The sequence below is a fragment of the Harpia harpyja genome, chromosome 13, assembly GCF_026419915.1.
Source record: "Harpia harpyja isolate bHarHar1 chromosome 13, bHarHar1 primary haplotype, whole genome shotgun sequence".
In the NCBI taxonomy this organism is placed as follows: domain Eukaryota; kingdom Metazoa; phylum Chordata; class Aves; order Accipitriformes; family Accipitridae; genus Harpia; species Harpia harpyja.
The window spans coordinates 23,463,663-23,484,240 of NC_068952.1; the positions used below are offsets into that span (position 1 = coordinate 23,463,663).

Here is a 20,578-nt window from a genome sequence, read left to right on the forward strand (position 1 = left end):
CAAGCATGTGAAAACTAAAAAATTTCAAATATTTATAATAAATGCAAATTCAGACAGGTTTTATGAAATTGCTTTCTAATGAACTGGGGGCATAACTCCTGTAAGAAAAAGTTGCAACCAATTTAAGATTTCAGAAGAACTTATCTTTTTATAGCTTTCCATCCAAGAATGGCTAAAATTGACTGAAATTTTTCTAAACAATTTGACTTAAAGCAAGCATTTAAAATATGAATTTTCAGTCCTTATAGCAAAAGGCTTCAAAATTATGAACAAGTAAACCCAGATTTTATTCTGGGAAACATTAAACAAAATTAATAATAGAAGGCACTATCATATCTCCCTGTCTTAATATTGCTAAAAATTTACCTATTCCTGGTGCTTCTCCTTCTTGATAGAAAACTTTCAGTGTTTTACTTCCTCCCTTAGCAAAAAAAGAATCAAAGGCTTCCAACTGTTAAATCAAAAAATAAGTACTTGTTACTCAAAATATTTTATGTGCCTTTAAGACATGCAAAAATAATTTGACCACGCCACTGTTTAAAGTTTGGGTGGCACATAATGTTTATCCTCAAATACTGTGAGAAGTTATAAAACAACATAATAGATATTTCAAATATTGCCTTCAAGTACTGAACCTGCACACACAGGTGGCCTAGCTCCTGATAACTGTATATCAGTTATATATATATCACTATGGTCTTGTCCAGTAATGCAGAGACACTGGAGAATATTCTGTCACTCACAGAGATCTGTAAGTCTAAAGTATCAACTGGAAGTAACTGGTCATAAGAGCCTTAGAAACATACACAGCTGATTTGCATGACTTGACATACCCTGCTATCGCTACTCTGCCCCTAAATGTAAAAGATTAATTTGTAAAAGAGGAGTAACATGACACATGAGGATTTTATTCTGGAGACATGAATTGGCCGAGTTGGCTCCAAAATCTTTTCACAATGGCAAAGATTTTGCTGACCTCTGGAAGGACAAGGAGATCACATCTGAGGGAGACCATGCTGCCCCATAATTAGCTTGCTGTACCTGTCCATAAAGTGGCCACCCTAAGACACTACAGGTCTCTAGATAGGCATTTTGATTTTGTCATGTTATACAAGGTGCTTTGGATAGTAAGGATGCAAAGCTTTGAAACAAACACTGTTTGTGTATGAATTATCACTTTGAAGAACTTGCCTGAAATTATAACTAGGGTTTCCAAAACCTGAATTTTCAAGCTGCACTAGGCAATTTGTGCATCCTGGTAAAACCAGGATATGTGATTTAGCAGAAAGCGAACAAAGCTCTAAAAACCACTGAAAGAAGGTTTGGAGGAGACCAGAAGGTACTGGTTGATCTGGTCAAAATCCAGCTTCTTTCACAGTCTCTGTAGTTACCTGCAAGGATGACTAACTCAACAAGATGTGACTTGGTGTTCAAACTGTCCAAGTGAAGGGCTCAACCTTGGTAGCGAGAGCTCTTGTTTCCTCCCATTTCCCCCCCCTTTTTGACAAAATTTAGCTAGTAAGTATGTCTGGAGGTGCATCACCTGTTCAAGCACAAAGCATACACACCCCTAGGTGTGGTATTTTTTTTTTTTTATGAACATGATTCCCCCCCCCCAAATAAACAAATATAACATCTGAATCAGAACAGTGATAGGAAAATGAGCGACACCCAGGTGGACAGAATTTAAACCCACTCCTTTGAGAAGACAACATTGTGTGAAAATAAAAGAAGTAAAATCAAGACTGCTCTAGAAATGCATGCTGCACTTTCACTTTGGTTAATAGGCACTAGTGAATAACTGAGAAAAATACAGAAAAAATCCCCCCCCCAATAGTGAAATAAAAGAAAAAAAATGGTAAAGTACTGAAAGGGCAATGACAAAAATCAGAAGATTCACTGCTACAAAAAGCACTCCAACCTGAGAGGAAGAGAAAGGCAAACAGCAACTTTTGGCCTTGCATTATTTTACACAGGAGGTAGGATGTGAGCTGTCCCTGTAGGTACTGCTTCTACAAATAGCTTCTGGTTCAGGTCCATGTGGTACAAACACTCACTGTGTGAATACACATACAGGCTAATGCTTTAAAGGGTAAAACTTAACTCACAGATGTCAAAGACATGATATGTATATGGGAATTTATTAACTGACAATTTGTTAAAGGACAATGTTCACACAGCCCCAGCAGCCTAAACTGTTTATGAATAAACTAAAACTGGAAGATTTCTGACAATAGAAAGTTTTCAGATGGTCCTGGTGACAGCAAAAAAAAAAAAAAAAATCCCCCAAACCGAACCAAAACTTTAAAAAAGCACCTTAAGAACACAAAGGTTCTCAAGTGTCTGAACTAATCAAACACAGCCTAGATCAGCAGTTTTACATGAAGTCAGGATGATCTAAAAATATCTACCACTTAGCAACTGTAAAAAAAGGAAATGTTAGCTGATTGACAACAGTGTAAAGCACCTCTGTGTTGCATAAGCATCAGAAAAAACCGGACTGTTTAAGTACATTTTACATTATATATCAGTAAACAACAAATTTGGGACTAAATTTGACTTGTAAGTGAACAGCTAAAGTTCTAATGATTTGTTTGATCAAAGGAGACAATATCTGGCTGAGCTCTGAATCCTAAGTGAAATATCTCTAACAGACAAAAACAACATCATGCAATCAGAGAAGGCAAGGGTCATATCTTTTCACATACAGCCATACTGACTTGATACTCTACTAAAAGAACAGTTTAGCTGGTTGCTCCTGTTTGTTCAAGCACTTTGAAACACTATGAAAGACACAACACTAAAGACACATGAAGAATGACTGAGCTTTCAGAAGTTCCACAGGTTTGGGATCTATTCACTCTACAAACCCACTATCCCATCTTTTAAACATCCGAAAATAAACAAAGCACTCAAACCCAGAAATTATTTAATGGGTCTTTCAAAATGTAATTACATTAATTAAATGGTGCAGGATTAATCTTTTCTCTTATTACCAAGTAACACTTAAGTTTCAAAATGTTCCTATGAAGTTACACATATTCTTGCAGAATCTCTGGCATTTCAGTGAGGACATGCTTAACAAATAAAAACTACCATCTTTAGAATATAATAATGTCAGGCTGAAAGGGATGAAACTTGATGGAACTGGTGGATGTGACAAGAATCCCTTGAAAAATAACAGCAGTTATTGTATTTTCCTTGAGGTAAGAAAGATGAAAAAGCCACAATCAAAACCCCTGGGAATAGTTTCCTGGCAGATTTGCAAATAAGCTGAATGATTTAGTCAGGTATCATTTTAGATTAATTGTGTGCCTTATTAACCACATTTTCTGCTGGAAGAAATCTAAATGATGGATAACACTTCATGTCAAAGGGGCAATCTGCTATATATTTTGACTAAAAATTGAAATCAACAAACATACAGAACAGACTCACCGAAGGGGCATCCAAAATAATTTCTTCCACAGTTTTTAAGTCTAAACCTAGCCTGACACTGAGAACTTCAAATATGTATTTATATGAAGCATCAACTTTTTTTCTTCGATATTCTCTTGCTTCTTTGTATTGAGCCTAAAACATTAAACATGTCTTTCAAACTAAAAATACACAAAGCGATCACAACAATGACCTGCTACTTAACTTGCAACTAATGCTGAAATCTACTGTCTTGTGTTATAAGAATACATAACAGCCCTACTCTTTAAAAAAATCTAAATTTTCAGAGGCTAACAGAAGAACAAATTATTAAGAACTATTATAAAACATAAAGTCAACTCTGGTGATATTTCAAGGAAAAGCAAACATTAAATATATTACAGCTAGATTTTAAGATATTTCTGTGCCATATTAACTCGTTTTATTTTTCACAATCAGTATTTCAATTTATTATATCAATACAGAAAGGTCACAACACCAATTTAAAACTAAAGTATCTAGAGTGGGTAAATATTTGCAGGAACTAAGCTGGGTACAGCTTTGCTTCAGTGCAAATTATTCAGTTAATATCTCCTGCTTCCTTCCTTTACTTTAAAATAAAATCTTAAAATACTGCAAACATTAAAAACAAAGTCTCACTCACTTTCTACCAGGAATAATTTAATAAAAGAACTCAGTATAAACAAAAAGGAAAGAAAAAAAAGAAAGAAAGAAAGAAAAAAAAAGAAACAACTAATATAAACTGAGTTTAATCATCTGAGAAAAGAACCAGAAATCTATTTCACGACCTAAGATTGAATACTAAACCTGTTTTTCTTTTAAAACTTCTTGCAAGGACAGAACTCCACTAGTGCTCCGGCAGAACCTAGACAACCTTTGGCTTGCAATAGAAAAAGACTCTTGGGAAGAAGAAAAGCTTGCTATTTCTCGAGTATGGCGAATAGATCTGGCTACAGCATCTTCTAGTGCAATGGGAGCAGGCACAGAACATTCTGCAGTGAGATTAGACCCAGCATTATTTGTGGCAGCAAGACTGGGCCCAGCATCTTCTCCAGTGTTTGAACTTTCTTTATTATTTTTTTGTACCCTCTCCATTTTGAAATCTGAAATTTGAAAAAAAAAAAAAAAAAATCTGCGTTTATAACAATCCAGTCTTCCTGAAAAGATGGACTTGAAAAATCTGGAAGGAAGAGCAAGGTAGGGAATAAAAACACAAAAAATGAGAGCATCTCAAAACCAACTTCCCAGGTATATACATTTAATAGTCTTATGAAGTCCTCTTCAAGTTCTTAAGATAATAGACATTTATATACATTTTATGATAGGTTACAAATGTCCAGCTGAAGATGACTACAGAAATATTTTTTAAAAATAATTTACCATATATTTATATTTCATGGAGTAAACATCTTTCTATATAATAAATAAAATTCTTAAAATATTAATACTGTCACTGAGTATCTAATTACTGAGAAATAGAAATTATTTAGAATATAAATTATTTGTTTAACTTTTAGTTTGCAAAATATACACACACATTCAGCAACTGAGCTTACAAAAAGCCTTGAATAAACTTCCGTACCAGGTCTTAAATCACTGCTCACACAAATACTTACACATGATTTTTATACAAATACCTCATCATGCATAATATTTTTACAACGTGTGTTTGCAGAAGTAATGCAAAACAGAGGGTGGGGGATAGTACTTTTTTCAGTGGAAAAAATTTAATTTACCATCAGACATCTTCAGCATAATGAAACAGAGCCACATTTTCTCTTCCTTCTGTGCCTAAACCCTGGAACACTGCAGTTTGTAGGGAATGGATACCATTCTTCAATAGGAGATAGGAATTTCTCAGTCTATCTCCTGCTGACTAGGGACTAGCAGGTTAATTGTCCTAGATGAGGATTTCTAAAATGGCCCAAACCAAAGTATATTCATGGCTGACTGCAGAGCAGTAGGCTGTTATGCAAAGATGGCTCCTTCCATTTTCTTTCCCTTTCTACTCTACTAGCATATAAGCCTAGGAAAGATTTGGTTTCTGAATCCCAAGCCCATAATTCAGAGCTACAAAAAAGCATCTAAATCCTCTCTCTCCATGTTTTCCTATTATGGGGCATACTCATCCACTTGCATTTGCTAGCTGCCATCAACCCCATTCTGTAGATCTTAACACTCCTAAATATATAGAGAGAATTAAATGTTTTATTTAGTGTGCTCAAATCTACACATGGATTGAGCAACTAGTTTTAAGGCACCATAATACTCAGTAGAACTATACCTAAAGTCCTTACCTTGTATCTAATTTTCTCCTGTAAAAGTAGCTTGTTCAGTTGCACAGGGATGTTACAATGGAGGAATATTTTATAAAAAAAATGTTCAAATATACCATTAATATCATACCCAGAATAACAGACAACAACAAAAGCACAGAAATTGTCATTCTACTCAGAGTACTATTACCATAAGGATTAAAATAACTATCAAGAATTACCTAGTAGTTCTTGTGAAGTCTTAAGGTAGCTAACTACATGTATAACTGTGTTATATACTCTCTTAGACACTATTGCCTGGTTCAGGAAATAGAAAATCAGAAGTGAGGCTCACATGAAAAGCAACACCTGTTGCTACATTACTAGCTCCTTATTGTTGCCCATGATTAGCAGTGGCCACTGTTCTGTGGACTTTGGTATGTAACCACCCATTATAGAAAAAGGTTGTCTCTTTCCTGAAGTAAAACTACTAAGAAAAAAACAACTTAAGAAAGTAACAAAAAAAAGGAAAGTGTAAAATCTAAATTAATTAATTCCTTTCTTTTCCTTCATGTTTATCTGATTGGTCATCTATAAGGTTAGCAGTAGTACTTTCCTCCTTGATAGTCAGGTGGAATAGGTTGGATGTTAATTTCCTTGCCTTTTAACTGGGCCTCTTTACACTAGACAGCGAAGTTGCTACCTTCCCCTAAAGCTCAAGATAAAAGAGGTGGGGTTGTCACAGCTCTCTTTAGAAAGACTACATTATATACTGTCATCCTCCTTGACTCTCCAAACAGCTGTCTCGTGGCTCAGCTGAGATTTTCACACTTTCCAAAAAACAACATGAACTCCAGCTAGTTCTACCTACCCTAGTTGTAACATCTGATGTGCTTTTATATTACAACTTCCTTTCCTTTCTGCCCCTCCAGGGTGCTCTAAACCTTAGTTACAGTACCTGTTCATGTTAAAAAAAAAAAAAAAAAAGGAAAGTGAGTCTGGTTTCCAGCACGGGTCTTAGAAGATAGGAAGAGGATGAGGTGAAGGACGGAAGGAAAAGTGGAGGATTCCCAAGCGTAGAGAACAAGGGGTACCGACTTCTGGCTCTCTTAAGAAGCTGAGGTGCCTTAACCGGCACTTCGGCTTTGGCAGAGCGATGCAGGCAAAGACCTCACCGACCTGGCTGGAGCTATGCCTCACAAGGCGAGGAGAGAAGGGCAGCGCCCCCCCCCCCCCCCCCCCCCCCCAGCGCAACCGCCGGCCGCTGCCCCCTCAGCAGTCAAGAGCAAGCGGTTCCAACGCCTGCCGCGCGGCTATTCCTCCGCGTCAGCCCTCCCGCGCCCGCGCGTCCCGCCTGCCTCCTGGGGTCGTATAGCGCGGCGGAGGGAGACGGCGAGTCGTGAGGAGGCGCTGGCCGTGAGGAGGCGCTCGCAACGGCTGCGGTGCCTGCTCGCGCTCGGAGCTCGCGCCGCTGCTTCTCTCTTCCGGCGGTGTCTGCGCGTCGCCGCGGTCCGCGCGGGCCCAGCCAAAATCCGACCCCCAGGAGCTGAGCTGTAATTGTATCGTGAAGACTGTGTCGGGCACCGAAGAGCTTTGCGCGGCTCGGGCTGTGGAAAACCCTTAATACCGTAAATTCCCTTGCTCAGGGGCTGGGTGCGTACCTAGGGAAGCTACGTAACGCAACGGGAATGCTGCACTGCAAAAATGCGCTTTTTTTCAGTTACCAAAAATTTTTTTCTGAGTATTCAATCCAGGAAAAAAAAATGTTTTTCATGCCGAGTTTTTGAAGACTATTCTTCTCTTTCGGAGCTGAACTAGTTGTTTATGCTAAAATGTCACTGCGTAACTCCAACGGGTGTCAAATTTGAAGTCTTCTCCCAGCGTCTGTAGGCAACGGCAGAAGCCGACCCCCCTCCATACCACAGCGAGCGCAGCGCGGGTGTTTGTAAACAGGGCTGGAGGCGCAGGGCCAGGTTTCCAAACCACCCCAGCGCATCACCAATCGGAAAGAGTTACAAAAAAAAAAAAGCACCACGCCATTGGAGCGGGCATCTACGCCTACTCGGGCGTTTGCAGGATACCCTCGGCCTGCGAGCGGCAGCTAGAGGGACGCATCGCCACCTCAACGCGGAGCAGCCGTGGTTTCATTCCAAGCTTCAGCTAACTAACTCCACAGACAGGAGGCTCCTTCCCGTTAACGCCGACGGGAAGGATGAGGCAGCACTGCACCTAACCGCACAACCCTGCAACGTTCCGCGGCTGCCTCTGCCAGGCAGCGACCCGGCCGCAGGCGGGGCGGAGCGGAGCACCGCCTTCCCGCGGGCACCACCACCTCCTCCTCCTCCTCCTCTTCTCTCCCGACATGGCGGCCCCGGCAGAGCTCAGCGGCCTCAGCGACGAGGCGGCCTATGGCGCCTGCTCGGAGCCGGATGCCAGCACGAAGGTGGGGTGCGTGGGGGTAACGAGGGCGCCCCGGGGCTGCTGGCGCCGGGAGGGTCTGCGGCAGCGCCGCTACGGCCCCACTCGCCCGCTCTCTCGCTCTTTTGCTGGGTGGACGTGCGGTGGATGGGAGGCGGCATGGAGCCGGCGAGAGTCCCGGTGTTGGGGAGGGAAAGGGGTGGCCGGGGGTTGCTTGGCTCTCTTCATGCGGGGAGACTGGCCCGGCGTCGGCCAGCCCGACTCGGTTTCGCGATCGTGGTGAAGGGCGGGCCTGTTGGGCCGGCCGGTGTGAGCCCCTGTCTTGCCCTGCCCTGCCCTGACCCGCCCCGCCCTGACCCGAGGCCCGGCCAGCCGCGGAGCACTGGGGCGAGTGGGCGCCTCTGCCGGGGCTCGGTCAGGCTGGAGCTGAGGAGAGCAAGCGGCCGCTCTGCGCTCGTCCGCGGGGTAACTGGGTTCTCCGGGGGCTCTTCAGCCAGCACGTGCCAGGGTTGCAAAAAAAATCCCCCCAAACATTTTTATTTTTGGGGGGAGAACCTTGTAATTGCATTTCAGTTGTTCTGCATCTGTTTGGGGGTTTTTATTGTTTTTTTTTTTTTAAATACATGTGTCAAGGGTATCCTACCATTCACTTTTCATCCACTTAGTTGTTGTTAGCCCTTGGTAGATAGTTACCCAGTGGCTTCAGGCAAATACCCTTACAGAATTGCAGGCTGGTTTTGCTGCCAAGATATCATCAAGCTTGACAAAAATTCATCACCTGTGCAATGGAATGATAAAAATAATGAGTTCAGGAGTTTAGCTTTGTTTAAATTCTGTGTCTGCAGTGAGGCCCGATATCTAATATTCATGTGCCTAGTGTGCTTGCATGCAAAGTGGTTCATGTGCAGTACAGCTCTGTAAAAGAATAATAAAGGTAAGAATGATACCCTTCTTTTGATACCACTGATAATATATATTGAGTGATACCAGTGGTGGTTTTGTTTATTTGTTTTAAAACATTATGTTACAAAGGCTTATTTATTTAACACAAATCTGTATGTGTAAGATAAGGACAAAAGGTTTTATTTACACTTACTGTAGTGCTCTATTTGTTACTTCTAAACCTGCTAGTTTTAGATTCATAATTAACTGGCATTTTTGTTAATATCCATAATTAAATTCTGGTTGATGCATAAACAATAAACGATTTTCCCCCCAGGATTTTTTGTTGCAGCAGACAATGTTGAGAGTAAAGGATCCTAAGAAATCACTGGATTTTTATACAAGAGTTCTTGGAATGACGTGAGTAGAAGTTGTCTGCCACAATAAGTTTGGTTTTTCCTACTATTCTTCTGAAAAGAAAAGTTTCTGTTATTTTGATGTAATTATACTAATTGGTCTAACTACATAAACAATGCTGGCCCATCAGCTGATGCCCAGTTAGTCTGGCAGTCTCTGAGAACTCCTACAGCACAGTTAATGCCTAAGCTGCAAGTGAACTAATACTGGCCTTGACTAGGAATTTCTTTTTTTCTTAAATAGGTCATTAATTATTAGCGTACAACTTGGTTACTTCCTCCTTACTGAGCCCGCAGCTAACTGGTAACTTTTATGATGGTGCTTATGATCAGGAGTCATTGCTATAAATCTTGAAATTAAGTTTTCTACTAGTTCTCAGAGGTGGCTTATGACCACCTCTGGTCATAAGAGACCAAGGCAGTGGAAGCTGGAGACAAGGTCCAAACTCAGTCTTTTGGAGAAGGCTGTTGGGAGGCAGATGCCCTGCAGTAGCCCAGCGTGTTTATGCTAAGGCTGTATGCACATTCTTGACATTTGAAATGAGTTATTTCAAAACAAAATTCTAGCATATTTTTAAACATCTTGAAATGAGTCCAGACTAGAGTAAAATAAACTACTTCCACTTTAGTGAAGGTGTGGGTGTGAGAAAATAAAAATTAAATACCTAATATTCTGAAAAAGAAATCAGATTCATTTTGCATGCCTACTTGTTCTGGTTAAATGTCCTAAATGCATATGCATAAAAATGCATACCTCAAGTATTCTGTAGTTGATTAAGTTGTCACATCTGAAATGGATTTTATCATTATACCTAGTTATTGAAATTGTAAACATACTTCATCTAAAGGTATGTTTGTTTTTTAATACTGCTGTGTTCTTAAACTTTGTCTGGTGCCAGTGAGCTCCCCAGAACAAGTAAGTTTCAAAGTAAATCTTTTTATACCTTGGTGATACTTTAAAGTGGATAAACTTAAAGATCTTCGTGAGGAAATACGGGTAACAGAGTGGCAACCTCAACGTGAGCCTTTGTACTGGCTTTGCTATTCAGTTACTGATAGTTAGGCTTTTAAGCATCTGATTCTTCTAATTTCTGTACGTTTGTAATGTGTTCTGGAGTGTTTCTATTTGATAGTTCAAAACGTAGCTATTTTAAGATGCGGATTACAGTCAGAAAGGCAAAAAATCACAGCAATAATTCTTCCTTGGGGAAAGCATGTTGGTTTATTTGCAAGCTACCTGATTACCCTTTAAAGTTACTATTTCAAAATAATTGTTGCCATTTAGACTGCTTCAAAAATTTGACTTTCCTACTATGAAGTTCTCGCTCTATTTCCTGGCGTATGAAGATAAAAATGATATCCCGAAAGATAAAACTGAGCGAACAGCTTGGACCTTCTCTAGAAAAGCTACACTTGAACTGACACAGTAAGTATTAATATAATGAGAGATGACATTTAGCTAACAGTGGTTAAACAGAAGTGGATGAGTGTAAATCCTGTTGGATTGAATAAAAAATGTAATCATTACTGTGGAAACATCTTCACTGTCATATAGCCTTAAAATACTGCTGAGATCTTGGATGCTTGGGAAGCTTAATCTTTCTCTTATCTGAGCTCTTTCAAATTGCTAGGTGAGCAGTGGTACGTAAATATGAAATAATGCTTGCTATATTTTGAGTATGCATGCCATCTGGGTACAGAAGCCACAGAATTTAGGAAAACCCAATGTGGTTAGAACTTTCTTTGGATCCCCAGAGCATCCTAATAATGGATAACCATTGCTTTTGGAATCTATTCAAAAGAGGTATTAAGTCAAAACATAAACTTCCCATAAACAGGACAATTTAGTATCATTGTAATTGTGCAGAAAGAATCTCCCAAATACCCCACTGTCTTGCTTAGCTTCAGGACCTGCTACCCTCACTGTTTGTTCCCCAGTGACGGGTAGAAAAACTGACTCATGCTGTGCAACCTTCTTTCTAATCTGAATGAGACAGGAGTGTCTCCGACTCATTCAAATGTAGAGCCTGAATACTAGTGAAGGGGTGTGAACATGACTGGATTAGCCCAGAGACTACCCCTAGGACCTGTGACTAGGGAAAATCTTGATAGTTTAATGAATGCAGCCAACAGCTGAAATTCTGTAGCTTCTTAGAAGAAATAACTTACCCTCCTGAGGAAAGTGACCATTTAGGATTTGTTAATTTTGATGCTTTTCTTCAATATGTAATAATTACTTCTTACAGCAACTGGGGCACTGAAAATGATGAAAATCAGTCTTATCACAATGGCAATTCAGATCCCCGAGGATTTGGTAGGTCTTTAGTTTTGTGTTTGTAGTTTTTAAGCTTTGGCTTATTGTGATTAGATTTTTTTTTTTTCCCCCTTGTGTATTGGGGAAAAATGGAGTTTCAAATGTTTTTTAGAAAACACCTATATAAATTCTGTGCGAAGGTTATTGGGTAAGTATTGCTGTAGGTTTTTGGGTTTTTTTTGTGAGAACTAGCAGAGAAAATATTTTAAACTTGTATGGATGAAAAGACATTTCTAGTAGGTTACTTTGACAAAAACATACTAGCACTAGGAAAGAAGGGAACTTGCATCTCATCCCGTCCTTTATCTCTCTTCTTCCAGCATGTATGCTGTGAAAGATTGTGAAAATAGGTAAACAAATGTGTTTCACACTAATGAGCCACAGTTACACTTTTTATAAAGAATCTAATCCTTTGGCAAGCAAATGCATGCTAATAGTAACTACAGAATGGAGAACAGTAATTGCTCTTGTGTATTAGATTATCCTGGTGTTTAGACTGATTTACATTTGGATTTCTATTTTATAATCCACTGGTTACCCATTTTAAGCTAGGAGAATTCCGTTTGTCTGTAGCATTGAGGCTAGTATTTGTGTGGCTTGATTTGATATTTTGAGTGCTTGAAAGGTCACTGGCTTGTGAAATAAGTTTCATACTCAATCTAGCCACTTGACATTTAAAGCTTCTGAATTGATTCGTAAGCTCAGGCCTTGGATAGTGCTAGTGTTAGTCTCTACAAATACAGCATTAAGATAAACTTGTACTGTTGAACTGAGCAAATGCAACAAAATCCTGTTATGTGGGCATGTTTCGAGAAAGGAAACACAGATAAAACAGTTTGATTGAAAATCATGTTTTTTCCTACTCTAGATAATATTCTCATCTAAACAATATGAGAGATTTTAACTGTAAAGTTCCTATTTTAAAAGCCAACTTTCTGAAGGAGAATAATGTTAATACCCACAATGCTCTTCTTTCAGGAAGCAATGTTTTTCTTGTATACAATCATATCTTTTGTGAACTACAGCTGAGCAAACTTTTTCTTACAACATCCAGCAATACTTAGAGCATACTTCACTCTTTTTACTTTGTTGCCCAGGACATATTGGAATTGCTGTCCCTGATGTCAATAAAGCTTGTAAGAGGTTTGAAGAACTAGGAGTGAAATTTGTGAAAAAACCAGATGATGGTAAGTCTTGATCAGAAATGAAAGTCAATTCTTGTCCTTGTTTTTAACATATTCTGTCTAGTAGATCTTCCTGGAAAGCTGGGTAATATGTAGTTGCTACTGCTTAGAAGATGCTAGAACCAGTTACCCCTGCACTCTCTTACACAGTGGGCAAAACTGACAATAGATCCATCTTGGTAACAATAGTTAATGAGTCTAGCTATGTGCCTTTGGTATGTGGTCTGACCTTCAGTAAAATTCACATGCTCTGTTGATGCCAGTTTACTATGTATACTACTGCCCAGAGTTATTACAGAATTTACTTTAACATGGATCAAATTCACATATCACATCTGTTTGGTTCTTATCACATGAAAATAAGATGACACAGAAGACATAATTACTCCCACCCATTAAAACTGAGTAATTCTTGACTTTTCTGGCTATTTTTATGTAAATCCACCTAATGCCACCCACTAGCTATTATAATTTTAACTGTTCTGTCAGTGTTGTAGTTTAACCCCAGCCAGCAACTAAGTACCATGCAGCCGCTCACTCACTTCCCCCCCACCCAGTGGGATGGGGGAGAAGATCGGGAAAAAGAAGTAAAACTCATGGGTTGAGATAAGAACAGTTTAATAGAACAGAAAAGAAGAAACTAATAATGATAACACTAATAAAATGACAGCAGTAATAATAAAAGGATTGGAATACACAAATGATGCACAATGCAATTGCCTGTCACCTGCCAATCGACACCCGGTTAGTCCCTGAGTGGTGATCCCCCTGCCCCCACTCCCCCCAGATTGTATACTAGATGTGACATCACATGGTATGGAAATACCCTGTTGGCCACTTTGGGTCAGCTGCCCTGCCTGTGTCCCCTCCCAACTTCTTGTGCCCCTCCAGCTTTCTCCCTGGCTGGGCATGAGAAGCTGAAAAATCCTTGACTTCAGACTAAACGTTACTTAGCAACAACTGAAAACATCAGTGTTATCAACATTCTTCTCATACCTAACTCAAAACATAGTAGCGTACCAGCTACTAGAAAGGCAATTAACTCTATCCCAGCTGAAACCAGGACAGTCAGCTTTGGTAGAAATAGCCTCATTAGTCTATATCTGACTTGAATGTCTAGAGAGTACATAAACAAAGAATGTCTATGTCAAAATAGCCTAAAATGCAGAAATCAGTGGAGAGAAGTCTTGCATTTTTCAACTGGATTCTCTTTCATGAAGAGACCTCACAAGAGTTTTAGGACTGATGCATTCCAAAACAGACATCTAATACCAGCAGCATGCACAAATCTGTGATAGTTCTTCCTTCTGGCTATAGAAACTAGACTGTTGCCTGTACTAATGGTGGGGGTTTTTTTAGTTTGAAGGTAACATTAGTACATGAAGCTTCAGTGTACACATACTGGAATTGATCTAGATTTCTTGCTAAAGGAATAAGAACACATAATTGAAAAGAGACTTAAGTGATTTTCATCTCACTGTTCTCAGCTGAAGCAAATGTAAGAAGTGTTGCTGAAAATGTAACTTGAACAGAGATTTCTTGATTTAAGAATTGAACTTAGTATTTTTAGCATTTTAGAGTTTCTGAGCCCTTTTTAATCTGTTCAGCACCTGTTGAACCCTGAGAGAGTTGAAGAGTGAGGTCCTGACTTTGATTCGGTATCACTGCACAGCTCTAAGTACATAGGAGGGGAAGCTTAGACTGTAAATGGAATAAATCACAGGAAAGAAGTCTTGAAGCAGTCAAGGGAGGGGGGAGAGCAAAAGCTCTTTTTTAACATTAAGAAATAAAATTGATGAAGCAAATGCCAAGGAGGAGAAAAAAGTTTTGGACTTAACATTCATTGTGGAGCAGGCTGAGAGGCCTGATATTATTTTTTCCCTACATAACTGAATCAAACATCTACTATTCCCTCAGAAGTTTTTGCAACCAAACTATATTCAGTTAGGTTGGTTCTGTTACAGTAAATAGCCTAATAGAGCAAGTATAATTAAAAGTCTGTCATTAACACTTTAAGATAACATGTTAAGCTGTGCTATCCTGATCGACTGTTGAAGACAACTTTTGGGGACCCTGTTTTAATGAGCAATATTTTTTCCAACAGTAAAATTTAAAACATTCCTGCCCTGCATTTCTTTGTTTTATGAAGTGATGCAAATGTGTACCGTAAACCACGTTGGGGGGGGAAAACCAAACAAAAACCAGTAACATAAAATTTCATTGTGGAGGCAGGAATGATGGGAGATGAACAGGACAGAGGAACACAGGATTTTATACTGGCAAAGCAAGTTCAAGAAAATGTGTCAAAGCATCCTGGACCACAAAGATATTTTTCTGAATTTAGACAGTGAACATGTATAGGGGCATATGCAGAAAAATTCAATCAACAAAAGATAGATTTTCAAAGTGACTTTAAACTACAGCTTTGTTGAGAGTAAGAGTGACAATTTAGCATAAAAAGTTCTAATGCTGATTAAAAACTAATCTGGATGTTTTCAGAATTAGCTGTCTAAATTTGAACTAATTCTCATGCAAAAGGAAAAAAAGAAAAAATGTTTTTAAAAGTAGTTGGTTTTGACATTAAGAACTAGTCATGTAGTCTTAACTTTATCTTGGTTTTGGTTTTTTGGTTTTTTTCCTAATAGGTAAAATGAAAGGACTTGCATTTGTTCAGGATCCTGATGGCTACTGGATTGAAATTTTGAATCCTAACCACATGGTGACTCTCACTTAGTTCTAATGAAATATATTATGTAGGAGATGCCCACTTTCAGTCCCCTGGAGAAAATCTGTAACAGTGTTTGTGAAATTCTCGCTTAATGGAGAAGAATCAGTCGCATTCAGAGTCTCCTCTAAAACTATCCCCTGGGACCTCACTGTACTTGAATTCCTTTTTTCTTGTCTTGTGATACCACTGCAATTTGTTTCCAGTTAGGAATATTTAACCATTTTTTGGAAGAGCGCCTACGCAGATTCTCCTCTTGAACAGTGTTTATGTTAATATTTCACTAAACACTGTCAAAAGATAGGTGACCAGAAATTCACTGCATCTCACTAACAACAACAAAAAATCCTGTGTTACTACTGATGAGCTTTAATAAGGAGCAAAAAAAACCACTTCAGAATATTTTTTTAATGAAGTCAGAAGATCCTGAAGGCTTCATGCCCTATCTTGTATCCTAGAAAATAAAATGTTAGACTAACTTTGACTTGAGTAGTAACATGTTAATGAAAGTCCTAAGCTTACTTATATTATGCCAGGCAAAACTCTTCAAGGAGCAGCCTTAAACAGCCTTGCCTGGAACAAGAAGCTTTGTGGAGGCAATAAATCAGTCCAACAGAAGGAATTCAGTCTTTCAGCTTCTGGCTGCTGATTGACAGCCAAGATAAGAGGTCTCATAGTTGCTAACTCACAGTGATCCTTCTTGTCTCTTCCAACACTAGAAAGAACTTGCTTGTAATTTTTGTTTCAGTGAAAGTCTGGGACTATAAAATGCTCTGTACATTCTGCATTAGGAAATTAATGAAAAAGAGTATCTGAAACAACAGTTTCCTGCTAGTAGACATTTTGATCTGCCCTGTCAAAATGAGTGATGGTTACTGAAACGATACCTGTCAACAGCAGGAAAACATGTAGCATTTACATATGTTACACAAATTACTTGGTTTTGTGCTGTTGCAGCTGTTACGAATGGTGTAAACCATGTCAAGTTTTGAAATCCTGTTGTTCCTTCCAGCAAGGAAAGAAACTCTCTGCGCTGTCTTACTGTGGTTCAAGTAGGACTTAACTCCTACTAAGTCTTCAGTTATGTGACTATTGAATAGTGTAATGGCATTGCAATTGACTTCCAAATAAAGCATTGGTGAAAACTACAAAATAACCTTAAAGCAGTATGACCTGTTGCTTTGCTAATTGTTGAATCCTAGGTAACTGAAAGGGTATTTGTTTTGGTTCATGGATTCTTCTTTGGTAACAAATCTGGTGGTAAAAGAATATGAATTGGGAATACAGTAGTGAAGAAGGTAACTGTGTGACTTGGTCAACAGGATGTTTTAGTAACTTAGTGATAATGTACAGAGTTAATAATAACTGTCAATAACTCTCTGGCTTGTAAGTTAAAACAGAAATGTAGAAAGTACTGCATTTGATTTCTGCTATGCTAATGTAGATGTTAATGATTTAAATGCTAAGTGTTGCTGTCCTATCTCCTTATCCGAAAAACCCTTAATTCTGTCTGCCTTAACAAGATAGCATATATAAACTCAGTGATTTTACAGAGCTCCACATGAAAAATCTTTCATAAAACTTAATCAAAGATATTTTGTTTACCCTTGGAAATGAGTAAAATAGATTATATGCTTCATCTGAGCCTTAGGTGTTGGAAAAAAGAATGTGAAAACTATTGCTCTGCTTAATAGCCCCTACGGATGTGCAAGCAATCATAAATTCATCGGAAGGTAGACACAGTAACTCAAAAAATAATCTTTTTTCATTTTTCTGTTTGTTACATGAAACAACCCTGATATTTTAATTTGTCATTTGTATGATATTTTCTGGCTAGTATCTACAGATACTGGTCTTTAGGTGGTGCCTTATCAGTGTCATTCATATACAATAGATTCTTTCCCTTCTTGAGTTATTTGTCAAGTTGCCTTTTTTTCTGCAACAATAAACACTATTGGTTCATGGTTGCATCCTCTATTTCTGCTTTCCTATACTTCCAGAACTAATACCTAGCCTGTTCCGTGTCTTGTTCCTTGTGCGGTTGATTATTCTCCTGCATGTTAGGCCATTTTGATAGGGATAATATAGTTAGAACTGTTTGGAGTGAGATCTCGAGTTAAGTGAGCTCTCTTAATAGCCGTCACCACATGATCTCACAGTCTTCTTCCTCCCAGACGTGGGGCTTTTGACATTGCACCCCCTGCCCAAAGCAGGCTAATTCAGCTTAATAAAGTGGCAATGATTTTCTTGAATGCTGAGTTAGTTTTATGGCAAGTTTATTAACCAGAAATAAGGAGCCAGTTCAAGGCTCCTTCATTTCCTGAATGAGTAAATAATGCTGTTTGTTTTAGCAGAAGGCTTGGCTCAGCTGGCTCATGAAACCTAACCCTACTTTAAAAAAAGGTACACAATATTGTAGAATACCTCACAGCAGCAATTAAGAGAACTCTTAATTTGAAGACTATGGTAGTGTAACTTAGTACAGTATCTTCTGAAGTTAGTAGGGTGAGAATAGTGCCAAGAAGCATGAGAGCTACAGCAATGAGACAAAGCACTCGATTGCAGCTTACATAGGTTGTGATGGCTAAACTGTGTTTTTCATACACATCCCTTCTGCTGTTGGTGTTCTGAAATAGGAACTTAAAATGAAGTAAAACTCAACTGAAGCACAAGTGCTAACTGCAGTTTCATTACCATTCAGAATCTCTCATTAGATGGTGCGAGTAGAAAAATTTAGGCTAATGGTAGTCTAAGTGAAGTTGTCTAGAAGTAGGTTTTATTTCAGTCAATACAGGTGTATCACCTAAAGCTTTATGACCAAGGTGTTGGCAAGGAAAATCTCAATATTTTACAAGCGTGTGACTTAATGGTTCATATTTTACCAACATACAGTGTTTCATTCAGACTTGTTTCACTGCACTTCAAAGTACAGGTGTGACTGGAAAAGCTATTGACCCAATTGTATGGAATCCAGTAATTAAAACTGGGATAGTTCGTTCATCAGATGAGTAAGTCAAAGGGAGTGCATGTGTAGTTCAGTAGATAACTGCACGAGGAGGAGCAGGCTATGCTGAAGGTTCTCTGCTTAGTACTCAAATAAAAGTCTATGCATGTTTGCTAAATTTGGAATGACCCTTGGGTTTTTTTAATGTGCTTGACAAAGTGTAGACAATGGGATGGATGATGAGGTCATACAGAGGAAACTAGTAAAAAAACCACTAGCATCTACAAACTTGTTACAGCAGTATCATGAAGTGGGCAAGGTTTTTTTTTTTACAAAAAAAGTTACTGCTACTTGCCATACTGAGAACTAATTAAAACCAGTGTTCTCAGTTAGGAAATCCAAGAATAAACTACTGAAGAAAAACACCTAATTATGATTCTTCTAGCCAGCAACAGATGTCAAAGATCTTAGTTCTAAACATTTTTGAAATTATTTAATGTTCTCACTGATGACAGATGATGCTATTTTTATTTCTTCTAAGGCAACACTTCTTTTCTGCTAAATAAAGCATGGAATTAAATAGCATGTAGTGCTTTGCCACTTGCAGGGCCTAAATTTAGCTTCATGCAGTACAGCAGTAATTAATCTAGTGGTCACATAGAGACAAGCCCACGTTCTTCTCCTGACAGACAGGAGGAGGTTCTCGTTGCTCAGGGAAGCGGAATACGTACCGACTGGCAACGGGTTGGCCAGCACACCCTTACGCTTCAACAAAGGAAAGGTGTGCTGTGAATGCGGCCGAGTAACAGCGGATGAGAACGACAGGGAAGGTTAAACCTCAGCTGCTGTTTAGTGAGGGCTGGGCATTGAAGCGTCCCCGCGGCCTGAACGAGCGGCTGGTTTCTGCCAAATGGGGGTATCCGCGGGCGGGCTGGCTGTTGCCCGCAAGCAGGAGGACGCAGCCGGGAAGGTCCCGGCAACCCTACCTGGGACACTCCCGTAGGGAAGTTAAAAATTCCAGTCGCCCCAAGCCTCGCAGCTCGCCTGAGCCGGGACAGCGGCAGCGCGACCCGTCCCCCCCCGCGGGGGCCGAGCCCCGACCGTTCTTCCCCCGGCCCGGCGGGTGCCGCTCTGCTACCGGCCGCCTCCGCTCTATGGCCGGAAGAGGAAATCAGGCGCCGCGCGAACGGCACTACGGAGGCCGAAGCGAGCTCACGGCGCCACGGGGACCCGCTCCCGCGCTGTTCCCGAGGGTGATTGCCTACGTCAACACGCAGGAGGACGGCTGCTGTTGCTAAGTGACGTCAGCGCGCCCGTTGACGTAGCGGCGGTGGCGGCGGGGCAGGGGGTGGAGGCCTTGTCGTCGTCGGAGCCGGTGAGTGCCGGGGAGGGTTGCGGTCAGGTGGCGGCGGTCGCGTCTCCCCCGCCCCACCGCGGAGCGGGTTCGTGACGACCGGGCGGCGGTGGCGGCTCCCGAGGCCTCCCCCACTGTGGGCTCCGGCCCCTTGGCGGGCCGCCGCCGGTGGCTCCCACCGGGTGCAGACAGGTCGACCCGGGAGCGGGCCGAGGAGGCGGTGGCGCCGCCGCGGGGAGCGCGGGCCGCCCGCGGGGAGCAACCGGGCGCGTCAGGCGATGGAGGGATTCTGGCTCTGAAGCGCCTTTTCGCGGAGGCGAGGGAGGGGGGCGGCCGAGCGGGCGGGGGTCGCCTCCCCGGCGCCTGCCGGCTTAGAATGCGGCTCCCGGTGAGGCGGCGGCCCGGGCTTCCCCGGGCGCGACCTTGGGCGGGTCGGTGGCTCTGGGCCGCCCGCTCTCCGTGGGTGTGATGCGCCTGCTTCACCTGCCTGCCCGCCCCTCTGCCTGCCTGCCCCTGCGCTTCGCAAGACCCTGCCGTGGCTTTTTTTTTTTTTTCTTTTAATTTATTTTTTTATTAGTTCAGTATTTTGACTCTTTGGTAGTACACAGAATATTTTCACGGGTTCTTCTGGCATCTTAGTACTTAACT

The 20,578-nt window shown here is 40.6% G+C and overlaps 2 protein-coding genes across 6 annotated transcripts in view; both read left to right on the forward strand.

Moving 5' to 3' along the window:
* The first annotated feature begins 7,976 nt into the window (after positions 1 to 7,976).
* Positions 7,977 to 17,609, forward strand: GLO1 (glyoxalase I). Of its 2 annotated transcripts, none has more exons than XM_052806104.1 (6): positions 7,977 to 8,136; positions 9,331 to 9,413; positions 10,695 to 10,835; positions 11,656 to 11,723; positions 12,821 to 12,910; positions 15,553 to 17,609. In XM_052806104.1, the coding sequence occupies exons 1-6, from the start codon at positions 8,056 to 8,058 to the stop codon at positions 15,639 to 15,641; spliced, it is 552 nt and encodes a 183-aa protein (XP_052662064.1). In that variant the 5' UTR covers positions 7,977 to 8,055; the 3' UTR covers positions 15,642 to 17,609. The 2 variants fall into 2 exon arrangements, with proteins under 2 accessions (XP_052662064.1, XP_052662066.1); XM_052806106.1 differs by lacking the exon at positions 7,977 to 8,136 and adding an exon at positions 8,899 to 9,045.
* Positions 17,610 to 19,688: 2,079 nt separating this feature from the next.
* BTBD9 (BTB domain containing 9) overlaps positions 19,689 to 20,578 on the forward strand; it is a 147,913-nt gene continuing 147,023 nt past the window's right edge. The window contains exon 1 of one of the 4 annotated variants that reach the window (XM_052806875.1): positions 19,689 to 19,951. The gene's annotated coding sequence lies outside the window, so the exon portion shown is untranslated. The remainder of the gene's footprint in view (positions 19,952 to 20,578) is intronic. The other 3 variants (XM_052806872.1, XM_052806873.1, XM_052806871.1) reach the window with 3 other exon arrangements.